Consider the following 14,843-nt stretch of genomic DNA (forward strand, 5'->3'; position numbering starts at 1 on the left):
ATGTTATAAAATATGTATTGAGAAAAGTGTTGACACAAATACCCAGAGGAATGCATGTCGTTTCTACATTTATTTCTTTTACTTGTCAAAGGATTAATCATTTGAATAATCAGAGGGGTTTTTTTATATCTTGCCTAGTTTAGAGCAAGTTTTTTAAGTAACTTCTATGTCTTTCCTTTAATTTGAAATAATAATTTCCTAATATCTTTAATTTTAAAGTGCTAAGCCTAAGGAACGCTGCTCATCCAACCTCCCTGCATTCTCTGTTTCTTACAAAAATATGAAGAGAAGTCCATCACAAGTCTCTCTGGATACCATCTCTATTGATAGTATGATGCTAGAGGATCATTTGATAGAGAGTGATGGAAGTGACAGTCAAAGCTTTCTGGAGAAAGGTAAGTAGGTTTAACAAAATATTTTTAAGCAATACACGAAAATGTTGTTTATAACTAAAATAATACTCAAAAGGATTCTAGTCCAGCAAAACCTGGATACTTTACGAGACTATTTCTCTTGCCTTCACCAGTCAGTAATACTCAGTATATTCACCAAACATCATTTCAAGGGAAAATAAGGTGTGCTACTTAAGCAGTGGTACTTAACACTACTTACTTTTTTCCTCTCTTGAGGAAAGTAAGAGCATTGAAGTGCTGTGTTGCAACTTTGAATCAAGCAGAACTTGTTCCCTGCTTTACTTAAAACCTGTTGCTTTGGCTGCAAGTATTTACAGGTTGTACCCTGAGTCAGTATTATGCTTGAAGTGGTAAAGAAACTTTCAGTTTAAAAGTAGATGAAAAAGAAATGGATTTTCACTAATACTCACCATGCTAGTTACCAGGCAGATAGATTTGGTAGTCTCCTTGCAGTTTGTTCCTTAAGGAGCAGTTCCTAGCTGTTGACTGTCTAACAGCATCTGTTTGTCCAATTTTTGCTCGTCTGTGCATATACTGATTAAATAATTTTCTAATGTCAGGAAATAGAGTAAGAAGACCTTATTGGTACCTGTTTTCTGATAAATTCTACTTTGAATAAATAATGACTACTTTTTTTCTGTAGGATTTCTCTTCAGTCTAGAGCAATAATGAGAAGACTGCTTCACTTGCAAACCTGTTATATATTTGAATTGTAGGAGTATTCCTGTATGTGCTTATGTGGGAGTATGCCATAAAATATATTTTTCATTTTAAATAACTTTATATGTCTTTTTGGCTTGTTAAACAGTATTTAACTGCAGGTTAAGTCTCTATGCTTTCTAGTTGTCAAGGAAACAATACCATGATTACTCTAATGAAAATATATGTAGCTTATTTCTCTAAACATAAAACCACAAACATTTGCTCTAAAGGCACTGTGCTGTATTTTAGATACACAACTTGGAATCTGTAACCTTTTTTTTTCTACTTGATCAGGTTTATATTTGATTTGGAAGATTCAGAATTTTTTAACAATGCATGTAGACTGCTGTTTTGGTTTTGTCACTATATTCTGCTTTACTTGCATAGCATCTAGAACTTTGAACTCTGTAAGAGGAATGGATTTGGCAGTTCAATCACAAATATTTGTTTAATAAGCCATTCAACTCATCTTAAAAAATGAATTAATGTATGCATACAGTAACAAACACTGACTTTATTCTTAATGTAGGAGTGCAAATGCTAACTTTGCATTTTTTCTGATGTATATATGGAAGGTATTACAGCCACAAACTATCAAAGTCCATCAGAAAATGCCCATGAAGGAGGCACAGTGATTGAAAATTGTGATGGGTCATCTCCAGATGCCATGAGCGCTGCTTCAGAGAATGCCCATGAGACCAGTGAAGAAATGGTAATATTGTATTCCATGAGAATACATGCTTCAGTAAATTAAACCTTAAAATAGAACTAAAATGATTGTTTTTAGAGGTGATTTTTCAACTAATTTTGGCAGCTTTTGTTAGTGCATTATATAAGCTTACAGATCTAGTGCACTTGTGTTAAGTACAAATGATTACAATCCAAGTTCCACTGAGCATTCTCTTTGTTATCTTCTCTATAGCCACTGTTGAGAAATGACAGCAGCCACTTAAAAATGTCAGAAAATATTTATGCTTTAGTATATAACAATATTTTTTTAATACTATCACATTCTTTTATACTCTGTTGAATCTGATATTTAAAATGAGCTTTTCATTATCATTATCACATATAGCTAAGAGAAAGCACCATAACTCTGACATCTCTAATATGAAGATATTTCCTAAGCACTGGTAGCATTTTGTAGAATTTTCAAATACACTGTATTAAGTGTGCTGCAGGGTCAGATCAGAGATGCCTCTTGTCCAGGATTATGTCAGGACAATGCTCAGTGTTTAGAGAAGGTTATAAGACTAGCACATGTAGAAAGAGATTCCTTGCCTGAGACACCATGCAGGGTCCAGTTTTTTCATCTGCCTGTGTACTTACTCCATGCTGATCCTGGTCCTAATCAATGCTTCTCAAATTGTGTTCTATCAGTCAAGGTCATGAACTGGAAACCTAGGACAATATGGGCCCAAAGGAAGACAGTGAATTTACTGAAATATCTTGTGTGCTTGCTGATGTATTTTTCCTTTTCAGTAATGTTAGTCATGTAATCCTGCCTTTGCTTTAAAATATTTGTGGATCGCCTTCATTTTTTAAAAAATAAAAAAAAACAGCTCACTTGAATTATTGATTCCTTTTAAGTAAATTCTCAATCACCTATGCATATAGGTAATATGGAAAAAACATAATTAATTCGGATTTTTATGCAAATACATTTTAGCATATTTATCTACTTGTAGACTGTAACTAAAAGTCATTAGAAAAATGAGCCGAAAACAGCACAGCAGTAATGATGATGGACACACACCTTCTGATACCAAAGCTGATTTAAAACTGGCTTCTACTTCTTTTAAAAAAAATACTGCAACCCAATAAATAGAGAAAAAGGGCTGACTACTATGCAGATAGCTAAAGTTTAGTACCCTCTCCTGGCTCTTTAACCTGGTCTGATTCAGCACCACAAATGCTTGGTTGTGCTTATGATATGGGTAAAGTTGAATGCAGCCTTAGGAAATTTCAGGTGTCACATAGATCATGTGCTTCTCTGTCAGAGTGGAAAAAGTCTGTCTCACTTTCATGGCTTTTCTAGCCAATTCTGAATTGGTGTCAGTGGGTTATAAATACAAGTGTCTGTCTTTGGACAGTTGAGCATTATGAAGCCAAAAAGAAAAGCAGAAATGAGAAAACTTTGTGCTTTTCTGTGAGTTAGGGTTTTGGATACAAAGGGGTTTGTGATGGAAAAGGTTTAAACAGATCCTAGAAACAATAATCACTATAAATTCATCTTATAATCTTATATTGTTTTATCTTGTTTTTATTGACAGATGTCTGTTGTGGTTTTTCAAGTATTTGGTGTTAATGGTGAAATCGACATCAGGGGTGAGGACACAGAAATTTGCCTGCAGGTCAACCGAGTGATACCACATCAGTTGGGAAACATTAGTGTTCGACACTATCTGTGCAACAGAACTGTTGGTAAGAACTACCAATTCAGTGTTGGGAAACTGAAGCTGGAAATATTTGTTCTAAGTAAATAAAGATGCAAACACAGTTTTATATTAGTTCAATAGCATCCGTTTTTATGCTGGTTTAGAACTCTGATTTCTTTCCTGCTTACGATACATTAAAAGGGAAGATAACAAATAAATGGGACCATTTATGCTTGTGTGGGTAAAAAAATGCATTATATTGAATTCTGGTCATTAGTTTGCTTTTTAAAAAATGAAGTTAGTTGCATTATGTGCTGGTTTTGGCTGGGGTGGACTTAATTGTCTTCGTAGTTGCTGGTATGGGACTATGTTTTGGATTTTGCTTTCCCTATTCAACTGTCTTTATCTCAACCCATGAGTTTTCTAGCTTTTACCCTTCCAGTTCTCTCTGCAGTCCTGCAGTGGGGGAGTGAGTGAGCGGCTGTGTGGTGCTTGGCTGCTGGCTGGGGTGAAACCACAACGCGTTACACTGGTTATTGTTTTGTGAAGATGGAACTCCCTTATGTCCCTAATAACACTTTGCTTAATGTACCTTTGTTTGAAGGGCTGTTCTTTTTTTTCAAGATCTGTTTTTCTAGATTAAATTACACCCACAGTTTAAACAGACTTATAATATTTGGTTTAAGAAAACTTTAAAAATTATTCTCTATTAAGAAAGATTAGCTGTGAGGACAGACCACCTTTTTTGGGGGGGTGGGGGTGTTTGTTTTTTAAAGCTTGATAGAAACAGAGTGTAGTTTCATGCCAGACATCTGCACAACTAGATCAACCAGTGTATTGTCAGAGCTTTTCTTGGGCATGAGTGCCACACATACATTCACCAAGTTCTCATACAGTGAGGTTCTTTCCTTGGCATGAAGTATTGGTATGCCACTTCATGTCACATTTCTTTGCTCCCCTCTGCCAGCCTTCCACATGGATTGCTGGATGCCAGCTCTGCTGTGCCATAGGGTTTTTGGGCAGATCCCTGATGCACCTGCTTCCTGTTTCTGGTTCATCTCCTTTCCTGGGAAATAGCTATAACAGCTGTTGGCTGCTATGTTTTATTTCAACCTTCTAGCAGCATGAGTTTTGTTCAGGAGGTTGTGCTTCAGCTTCAGAGGTGCCACAGCCTCTGATGCCCAGGCTAAAGAACCCCTTTACTGGTCAGCTGAGCCATTGCCAGCAGCTGCTGCCTGGAGCAGCTGTTCTACCATATTGTATTCAAGTATCAAGGCAAGTAGGAGGTCTAGCAGGGAAGACTCATGGCTGACCTTCAGTTCTTACAGCAGGCAAATTGATTTCTGGGTATCTGCCATATCCTTTGTAAAAGCCAGAGGGAGTAAACAGTATGAACATATCACCTTCCTGCTCTCACATGTGTTCTACAACTAGAACCTGCTTCCTCTGGTTTAGCTGATTATGAGAGATTTATGTACTGGTTGATTATTTTGTGGACAAAAGGTTAAAACATGATTGGGATCTTCAAAGACTTCCTTCCTCTTTCTGGTGGGTACCTGAATGGGTGGGCCAATACCACTTTTTTTGTACATTGCTAGTCACTCTGATTCTATAATGTACATCTCTCCACTGCAGGGCTATGCTTTCTGTACTGAGTCAGGAAATCTTCTGCAGCCACTGCTGCTTCCCATCTCCTACATTTATTCTATTAGAAGAACAAAGGGGGAAAAGCTTGAGAATCGGATCAAAAAATACCATTTAAATGAGTTAACAGTAACAAAATACCACTAAAAGAACAAGTGAGCAAACGTGTACAATAATATCCCACTAGAGGCAACTCTTTCTCCATGACCTTTAATAAAACTTTAGGTGCTACATTAACAGCTGTAACCAGTAAACTGAAGAACTATGCAAAGCAGCGAATACTCAAGTTATAATTACAGTCTATGAAGGTGTTCTGGGTGAAAATAACCATTTAAAACGTATTATACTGTTAATGCAGTAGATGTAGAAAGGGAAAAATGTACCTAAAATCTAGAGTAAGTTGAGGGCAATGTGGCAACTGTGCAATTCCCTGCAGGCCTGGATGCAGGACTATGCCTTTATCAGATCTTGTCTGGCAGCAGTAACAAAAGAAGGGGGATGGAATATGGCAGAGGTTCTGTGGGAAGGACAGTGATTTTACTGAGAACTTATCATGCTTGACATGCTTGTGAGAAGGAAACAGCAGTTCATAACAGCTTCCAAATTGTTTAATGCAATTTTTACTCCATCTTCCCTTGATTCTGCCTCTTTCAAATATCTGCAAGATAACTAAAATTGACTTAATGGCTGAGACTGAATAGTTGGTTTTCCATTGTCAAGGCACCAAGGAAACACAAATTTTTTTGTGGGTGGTGATACTTCTGCATTGTCCTTTCTGTTGTCACAGTGAGGTACTAGTCCTTGTATGTATTCTTAGTTTATTTTTTGTACTTTGAAGTGATATGCTTGGAAATTTGCTCTGAAGTTGTGTATTTGTAATGCTGCCTATTGTGGATAATACTTTTAAGGTACTTTTTGGACAATCAGTTGGACAATAGAGACAAATAATTACATCATAATTGTTTTTTTGTATGGTGCTAAATTTTAATGCAAATTTGTTTTCCTTTTGCAACAGGTTCTGACTGTAAATCTGTGACTGGATCTCTTAATTCATCACCTGAGATTAGTCTGAGATGGGAAAATGGTCCTAGTGCTGTTGTACATTCACTGCTAGCTGTGAAAAATGGTTTTCTTCAGTGTCATGTGGAGAACTTCAGTGCTGAATTTCTAACATCTTCCCTCACAAACATTCAGCATTTTCTAGAAGATGAAACTGTTGCAGAAGTGATGCCTATGAAGATAAAAGTTTCTAATGCAAGGATTAATTTAAAAGTATGTTAACAATGAGATATTTGGCTGCTTTAAAAGAAATTGTGTTCTTGTTTCTTTGATGATAAACTACTAATCTGGATACAGTTAACTTCAAAGAAATTGCTATCGTACTCTGGAAGGTCTTTAGATAACACTAAAACAATTTAAAAATCCATAGATTTGGTTAGCTCTGTGGTATGCCTAGAGGGGAATTATCTGCATGACCAAGCTACTTGTATGAATTAACATTTTATACCTTTTCCTCCTCTCCTAAGTCTCTCTTGTAGAGTGACAGTGTCTGGTAATTTTAAATGCAAGGTATACCAAGCTTCTAGAGGCACAATGTGGGTTTTCCTGGTTGGGCTTTTTTGCTTAGCAAAGTAATGGTTTTCTAATTACAAACCACGGATTTTAACGGTTATTTCTCTCTCCTCCTTGGAGGATAATTGAAATTATCCTTAGCACTTGCCAAGCAATGAAAGTTCAGTACAAAAGAAGGGAAAAGGTTATAGAATTCCAGTTCAAATCACTTATACACTGTTTCTTACAACCCAGATTTCATGTTCTGCTCTACCTAGAAACAGATACTAAATAATGCAAGCTTTTCTCACCACCGTAGTTTAAAATAGTAACATTAAGAGGACACTCCTGCTAAACTCTCCTTGGGGATTTTCTTTCAGCCATGTAAAGGAGATAATGAGTCCTGTACTGCACAACCATTGAATATAAAGATAAGGACACTTTTTTGGGGGGTGTGGAGCAGTAGTAACACAAAGAAACTTAACAATAATTGTACCATTGCTTTGGAAAGCATTAATCACCCATATAAACTCTGAAAAGAGTGAGGACTGGAAGAGCAGCTTCAGTTCTACATCTGAGGCTAAGGCCTTGATTCTACTAAGATCATTCTTGAGAAAGCAGCTGCTTGAGGTGGGGAATGTACATTAATAAACTGGCAAGAGTCTCCTTGGCAGCAAAAGCACTGAAGTGCTCGCTCAGCAGTGCACACAAGTCATGGTGAAGTTAGTCATGATGGTTGACAAACTGCAAATTTGACATACAAATGATTCATTTCTATAGAGTTGTTGGGTAATAAGGAGCAAGAGGATATGGTTTAAATGTTTGCTGCATTGCCTATTTGATGTAGTGTGTTCTTCTATTGTTTCTGCATGATACGATGCAGTGTGTTTTATGGCAGGGGAAGAATTTAAGAAAGATTATTTTCTTGTTTGCATTTTTTACTGCAATCTTGATGCTGTTTCAAGAAACTTTGGAAGTTATATCTCAATATCTTTGTTGGTATGTGTTTAATGCTGATATGTATAGTTTGTGATTATACTGGCTGCATTACTCTGCTTGACAGGGGTAATGAACTATAAAGACTTCCTGGGGAGTCCCCAAAGAACTAATTTGTGAAGTTCCTCTTCTGTTGAGTACAGTAATCTAACTAAAATGCAGCTGGTGGCATCCCAAGCTAAATTCTAAAAAGACAAAATCTGCTCAAGAATGATAGCTGTACCCATTCAATCCTTAAAACAGTTCAAGGGAAAATCAGATACTATGTAGTGCAGGCTTCTTATCTCTGACTTGGAAGGTTCCTGAGCTAAAGAATGTCTTGAGTTGGGATATAATCTTATTGAGATGCCTGTGAAAACACTTTGAAGTATTTTAGTCAGACTATATATTGAGTTCAGCAGACTTATTCCACAGATAAATTTGAGCCTTTAATACTATCCCTGGGGGAAAAAATGGAGGCAAAGTTTAGTGAAGATCCTGTTAGAAAATTCTACTTTGAAATGTTCCCTTTCAAGTTTCATTAAATCCACTTATGTTTAAACGAACATCCTAATTAGCTATTTTGATTTCCTGGTAAACTCATTTTCAAATACGTGTATTTTTTAGGATGATAGTCCACGTGAAAATCTCAAGGCATCTGAGGTGGTACCCATAAAACTGCATATTGACATACTCTGGATAGAAAGAAATGATGATGGCACTTTTGTCATTAGAGGTTTGTATAATCCTGCACCTTGATATCTCAGTTTTATAATCTTACTGTTATTTCCTTTGTGCGTACATGTGGCTAATAATGAAAAGATAACTGATGATAATTTGTGGAAGCTGTTGTTGCCATATGCCTTAATTCTAAGTGTTGTCACATAGAGGAAAATTACCTTTTTGAATAGTATACTGGCTGTGATAACCCACGGCTGAATCGGCCTGAAAGAAATAAAAATATGCATACAACATCATCAGGAAATGTTTCATCAGTGCATATCACTTCATCATGGTAATTTTAAGGTTCCTTTGAGTACAAACCAAACAAAAAAAATGCTTTTCTTTACAGATTACCAGGATGGTTACCATCTTTGTGGTCTTGTGTAATATTTATTTTGTAAATAAAAGACTATTTAAGAAGTGCAAGTAGCAATTTCCAATTCTGTGTATCGCAGTGCAGTCCTGGCAGCAGGTTGCACTGAGATTTGCATTTAGAATAGTGATTTAACATTCTACTTTTCATGAAGCATGTATGTGCTTACAGGATTGGGGTTTTTTTACATGCATGGGCAAATACTAAATACTCACAACAAGGCAATACATATAGAGCTGGAACTTTACTGTTGTCTTTCACAGATATGTCAAAGAATCATAATCTAGGTTGGAAGGAGCCTCTAGAGGTCATCTGGTCCTACTCCTAGCTCAAAGCAGGGGCAGATTAGATCAAGTTGCTCAATGCCCTGTCCAGGCAAGTTTTGAGCATCAAAAAAGGATACCACAACCTACCATAAGTAATCTGTCCCAGTGTTTGCCACTCATGGTTATTTTTTTTGGTGTTGTGTAATTGGAATTTCCTTTGTTGCAGCTTGTGTCTATTGCCTCCTGTCTACCCTCTCAGACAGAGGTGCTTGAGCACTTGCCAAGCACCTCAGGGACATCTGGTCCATCTTCTCTATACCCTTTCACTAGGCAGGCAAAGGTGGCATTAAGATCACTCCACAGTCTTCTCTTCAGATTTCACGAGTGCATGTTGCTGGGCCCCTCATTTGTACATCATGTGCTCCTGGCCACAATTCTCTTGGTGGTCCTCTGCTGTCAGTATCTATACTTTCTCACACTAGGGAATCCAAAACTGGATCCAGTATTCCAGATGTGGTCTCACCGGTGTGAGTATTGGGGAATAATAACTTCCCTCATCTTGCTATCTATACCCTTGCTAGTACAGCCTGCAATGTCCCTGGTTTCTGCTGTCAGAGCTCACTGCTGACTCATGATAAAGCTTGTTGACCAATGCCTACAGGTCATTTTGTGCAATTTTGCTTTCTGTTCAGTTGGTTCCCAACCTATAGCAGAGCAAGAGGTTATTGACTCTCAACTGCAGGACTTCACACTAGCTTCAGCTCAACTTCATGAGGCTCCAGTTAGTCCATCTCTCCAGCCTGTCCAGGTTCCTCTGCAGAACAGCTTTGCCCATCAGTGTGTCAGTCACCTACCCTTCAGTTTGGTGGAGTTCACAAAATGCAGAGTGCACCCACCCTTTCATCCAGGTCCCGAATATGTTAATCCAGCAATATGCAATGTATTGCATGACTTGAGGAAGGCTGAGATTGGATGACTTGAGAGGCTGCAGGGTGATTTTAATGCCCCCTTCATCCACCTGATGGGAAGGTATATCAGGGATGGACCAGACTTCTCAGAGGTGTGCTGTGGCATGATTTGCTTGTATTTTAATTTTTGCACGTTATCTAATGCATTGTGTGAGTTCTTAAAGATGTACAATGTATTTTGGTCATCTTTTTATACTAAACATTGAAAGTTTAGTAATATAGTTAGAAAATAGTTTTAAGGTTTCTTTCAGCTTGTATTTTTTTCCCTTTTTGCTGAAGTGCTTTGATCCCTATACATGTCTTGGACTGCTCAGGCACAGTGACTTCAAAGGCATAGGTTAAATGCCATCTGCACATCAGCAATACATGTCTGTAGTGCTACATTTTTTGAGTCCTCAGTGTCTGGTGAGAGGAGGGGGTAATGAACAGAAAACTCTTGTTTAGAAGGAAATGTTTAAAAAACAAAACAGTCACAGAGTATTTTTTAGACTACTGAGAACCATGACTCTCACTTTTCCTCTTGGTGTACAACAGTATATTTTAACAGATATTATAGTGCACTTCAGTTACAAATGCTAGAAAGCTTCTTTAATGCCAAGTAATTAAAGGTATTATCTAATTTAAAAACTTGATCCAGCAGGTTTATCTCACTGTGTCTTCAAATGTAAATGCAGTCTTCAGAGAGACCTGTAGACAGTATATTAATAGCAATATTAATGGTTCTCAAACTTCTCATTATTCAGAGTGCATATTCTGTGGTGATGCTATTGGTCAGTATAAAAATGTGTTTATTTCCTTCAGGCTGGAAGTTACATATTGCTCCTTCCCTCCTTTTCTCTAAAAGGTTATGAGTTTTAATTTTTTTTTTATTCTTAAATTTGATTTTGAGATGCTAGTATAAAAGTACTTAATATCATAAGTATATTTGTTTGAGGTGCTTTTAATTTTGTACTGATAAGAACCAACCTTTAAAAAATTTTGACAAAACCCCTATGCACTATTTCTGTGATACAGATAATCAAAAAATAAGTGATGTGTCAAAGATGAATTCAAGTAGTGCATTGCAGCAAACAGTGGAACCTGTTGAATGTAAAACAAAGGACCAAGCCACACAGATTACTTGTGAAATTCCCAGACCTTCTAAATCAAGCAGAGATTCAGCTGACTTCCTTAAAAATGAGGTATTTAGAATTGATTTTTACTTCCCTCTGCCCCCTCAAAATTATGTTACAATCCTTAATCATCATAATTGTTAGGTTATCTGGGGGTGGGATATACTTCTGTTTAGAAATCTGTTTGAGATGGAAAATACGGATCACGGATATTATAGTATGGCTCAGCAATTTAATACTGCTTTCTAAATAGGGTAGTAATACGCTGCACACTGATTCTTTTCCTTTACATCAGAGGGAGTTTTATAAGTTTTTTTCTTCTCCCCATCTCCCTCATCCTTGTACAACACAACACATCTCTGTACAAACACAAGGGACCAGGCTGTTTAGTCAGACCCTTACTAATCTATCAATCATACCTGGGTTTTGAATCGATGAGGACAGAACACATCCACACATCATTTGGTTGTTTTTTCTACTGCGTAAGAATCCGTTCCTGGAGCTCAGAACCTGGGGTCGTTTCCACTCCACTCCAGAATAGAAATGGCATAGCTGAAACACTGGCTATCCTGCCTTTTGAGCTAATTGCATCAGCTCTCTCTGTGTTCTGCACTCATTAACTGGGAATCAGTTGCAATTGACTCAGTCCCAGCAAGCTTCCGCCCAGGAATGAATGTGAGCATACAGTATTTTAAAGTTACTGCAATGGAAAAAGTTGTCAGTATGCAGGAATACTAATAGCTTTGTCTTCTCAACCGACCATTTTAGCTTATTGAAGAAAATGAATGTCTCAAACGGGAACTAGCCAAAGCCAAACTGGCTCTTGCTGAGGTCCAAATGGAAAAAGATGCCCTGCTTCATCACATGAAGAAGATGAATGTTGATCATCAGTAGGACAGTGTTCTGGCAGTGCAAGAACATCAGAACTTCAGGTGATGGTGGCATCTAAAATACTGTCTGTAAATCACTTGAAGGTGTGGTTATTTTTTGGTCACAGACAAAGTTTTCTCATTACAAAAAAATGTATGTGAACTAGGTACTATTCTGAATTTTTCATTAAACATTGTAACTTTTTTCAGCTCATTTTAAACTGAATTGACTTGGGAAAAATCAGTTTGTACTGTACTTTATTAATTTACAAACGAAAAAGTCATATCATCTACTTTTAATATTATCAAAGGAAATGTTATTTTTAAAATGTTTTCTGAAAAGTGGATGGCTCAGCTGTGAAAAAAGGTGTACCACATGTACCACACCCTCACTAACAAACTGTACCTCTGTTTGTTAAAGATATGTTGTTTGATTGTTACCAGAAGGTATCCATACAAGATGTTACATTTGCACTATGATGATATGGGCTAGATCCTCTAGAATAGTATAGCTACTGAAAATTAAAATACCAGCCCCTAAACTGGCCCTAAATTCAGTGTAATTTGCCCAGAGAGGATTTTAAGAATAATCCTCTGGTGCTATAGACTTCCCTATACCGTTTCCATATGTGCTCCTAAAATACCACAGTAAATGCTGGAGAATTAAAGTAAGAGGGCATACTACTGGGCTTTCCTTCTGCATGAAGGTCCACTGTGTCTGTATAGCTGATGTAACTTAGACATTCACACTTTATTTTCCTCTCTCTGTGATGAGGATATAGCCCTGGACTAGGATCCAGCCCTTTGTGACAGGTGAGCTTGGAGCCATTTTGCATGCATGTCTGATTTCTGCACAACTCATCAGACATGCCCGAGGATTCGGTTCAGTGTATTTAAATATGTAGTGTCAGTGCTCGTGAGGGGGGAAAATCCTACAGGGATTTATTAATTGTATATTGCTTTTTTTGATAAAAAAGTTGTAGAGAATCACTTAATTACCCAATGAAATTGTGAGATTACATGAAATGTAATTATACAGTTTAAATTATGGGTGATTTGTACAAATTGAACAATAACTTTCAGCTAAAAACTGGTACAGATGGATAAGTAAAAAAGCACAACACTGTAAAATAGAGAATATAAGAGTGTGCTTTTAAACAATTTAGGAAACAACATATAAAACTATAGATGCCTGTAAGAGATCGTCTTTGCTAGAAGTAAAAATGACTGAATAATTTAACTGGTGACCTTGAATCTGACAACTTAAAATCTTTTAATTGCTACCACAATTGTTTCTGCTCCATTGGATGTTGGAGGGAAGTTTTATTTGTAGATATGCAGGCAAATTTCCTAAAGTATTTAGTATCCTGTGGTTTGACTTTGCATATGCAGGCTGTCAAACTAGTTTTAATTAAAATGGTTTTCATTAAAACTTTTTGGAGGACACATAATTTGCACTGCCGAAAATAGTTATTGAAACTGTGTAGATTTTAATGAAGAACTCTGTGGAAGAACTGGTTCAGGCACTATTTTAAAGCCTGCCTTATGAACCCTCATTGAAACTCCCCTTAATGCCCATGGAAATTTTTATTTTATTATTCTGAATAAGAGGAAAAAATATACATACAATGTTTCTAATAGAGAAATTAAATATTTGTATTTCAACAGTTATTTAAGACAATACAGCAATTTCACATAAATGCAATGTCAGATTCAGGGGAGTATTTCTCCACTGGTTTAATTCTGGTTGGTACTATTAAAGTAATTCTTACTTGGTTTATCCTTGCCAAGATCTAGTTAGAATTATTCTGAAGAAAGGAATGTACAGAGCGCTTAGTAGCATGTTGCTAGAATATTACATTGAGAATTGTCTAATTTTTCAAGAGAAATAAATAGCAATATCAAATGCCTGTCTTTATTACTGCATAAGCTAGTACCTGCTTCTTTTGAGAAAAGCCAAACACAAATCAAACTCAAAACAACAGCCCAAACCAGCCCTTCTCAGATGTTGAAATTCAGGGTATCACTTCCTAGCATTTTGTTATAACTGAATACATTTCTACTTCATGGCAGTTTTGCAGTAATGAGCATCATATGTGCACAGTTCAGAAGAGGTAGGTGTGTTTGGTTGTGAGCTTGACAACACTGAGTGTGATAGTACTGTGTCACTCTGAAATGAGTTTTGCTATTGAAAAAAATGCAGAGGGAAAGTCCATTTATTAACTTTTGAAAGTGCATTTAAACATAGCTATGAAAAGACTCAGATTAAAAACAAAAAAAAGGCTTAATTCATCCTCAGGCTCTGCCAGTGTACACAACCTCCTTAAATCCTAGATAGGAAATGTTATGCAATCAGTAGAGCTTCTTGAATGAATCACTGCTTTTATTCTGCAAAGAACTTGGAGAACCTCAGTGTATACTGAAAACTGACTCCAGAAGTCCTGCAGGCAAACTGTCAGCAAGTTTTATTTTTATTTTCTATGGAAATTTAAACTGGTCTACAGTTGAACACTTGTTAGCTTGTTTAGAAATCCTGTTTTTATGCCTAACGAAGCTTTCATGTTAGCTCACCCTGAAGAGGCTGTGCCCTTTCCCAGGCTCGGTCATTGAATCATTCTGGCACACACTGCTCCAGTTCTCACTAACTCTTACCATTGTTGGTAAGCACCGGTTTTAAATCAAAATTATGTGGCCTTACAGTATTACTTATAAAAGGCCTGTTGGAGAGGCAGCTTCATGGAGATCGTGCCTGTTCTCTGATGTCCCTGCTCCCTGGATTAAGCCCACCATGGCTGTTGGTGCAAGGGACCATGGCACTGGCTAGAAGGGAACTGCCTTTTTTTTCCCCCTCCTGCCTAAGTCCTTTATT

The 14,843-nt window shown here is 37.0% G+C and overlaps 1 protein-coding gene across 4 annotated transcripts in view; it reads left to right on the top strand.

Moving 5' to 3' along the window:
- The window catches only part of UHRF1BP1L (UHRF1 binding protein 1 like), a 45,881-nt gene extending 31,989 nt beyond the window's left edge, over positions 1–13,892 (top strand). For 2 of the 4 annotated variants that reach the window (XM_018080523.2, XM_018080524.2), the window contains 7 exons: positions 220–395; positions 1,691–1,827; positions 3,389–3,539; positions 6,153–6,409; positions 8,291–8,399; positions 11,008–11,174; positions 11,874–13,892. In XM_018080523.2, coding sequence (XP_017936012.1) covers positions 220–395; positions 1,691–1,827; positions 3,389–3,539; positions 6,153–6,409; positions 8,291–8,399; positions 11,008–11,174; positions 11,874–11,999 — 1,123 coding nt within the window. In that variant the 3' untranslated portion in view covers positions 12,000–13,892. Of the gene's footprint in view, positions 1–219; positions 396–1,690; positions 1,828–3,388; positions 3,540–6,152; positions 6,410–8,290; positions 8,400–11,007; positions 11,175–11,873 lie in introns of those variants that run through there. The other 2 variants (XM_018080526.2, XM_018080527.2) reach the window with 2 other exon arrangements.
- The last annotated feature ends 951 nt before the right edge of the window (positions 13,893–14,843 follow it).

Source organism: Manacus vitellinus, unplaced genomic scaffold (genome assembly GCF_001715985.3).
Source record: "Manacus vitellinus isolate BGI_N305 unplaced genomic scaffold, ASM171598v3 scaffold_5_pilon, whole genome shotgun sequence".
NCBI lineage: Eukaryota > Metazoa > Chordata > Aves > Passeriformes > Pipridae > Manacus > Manacus vitellinus.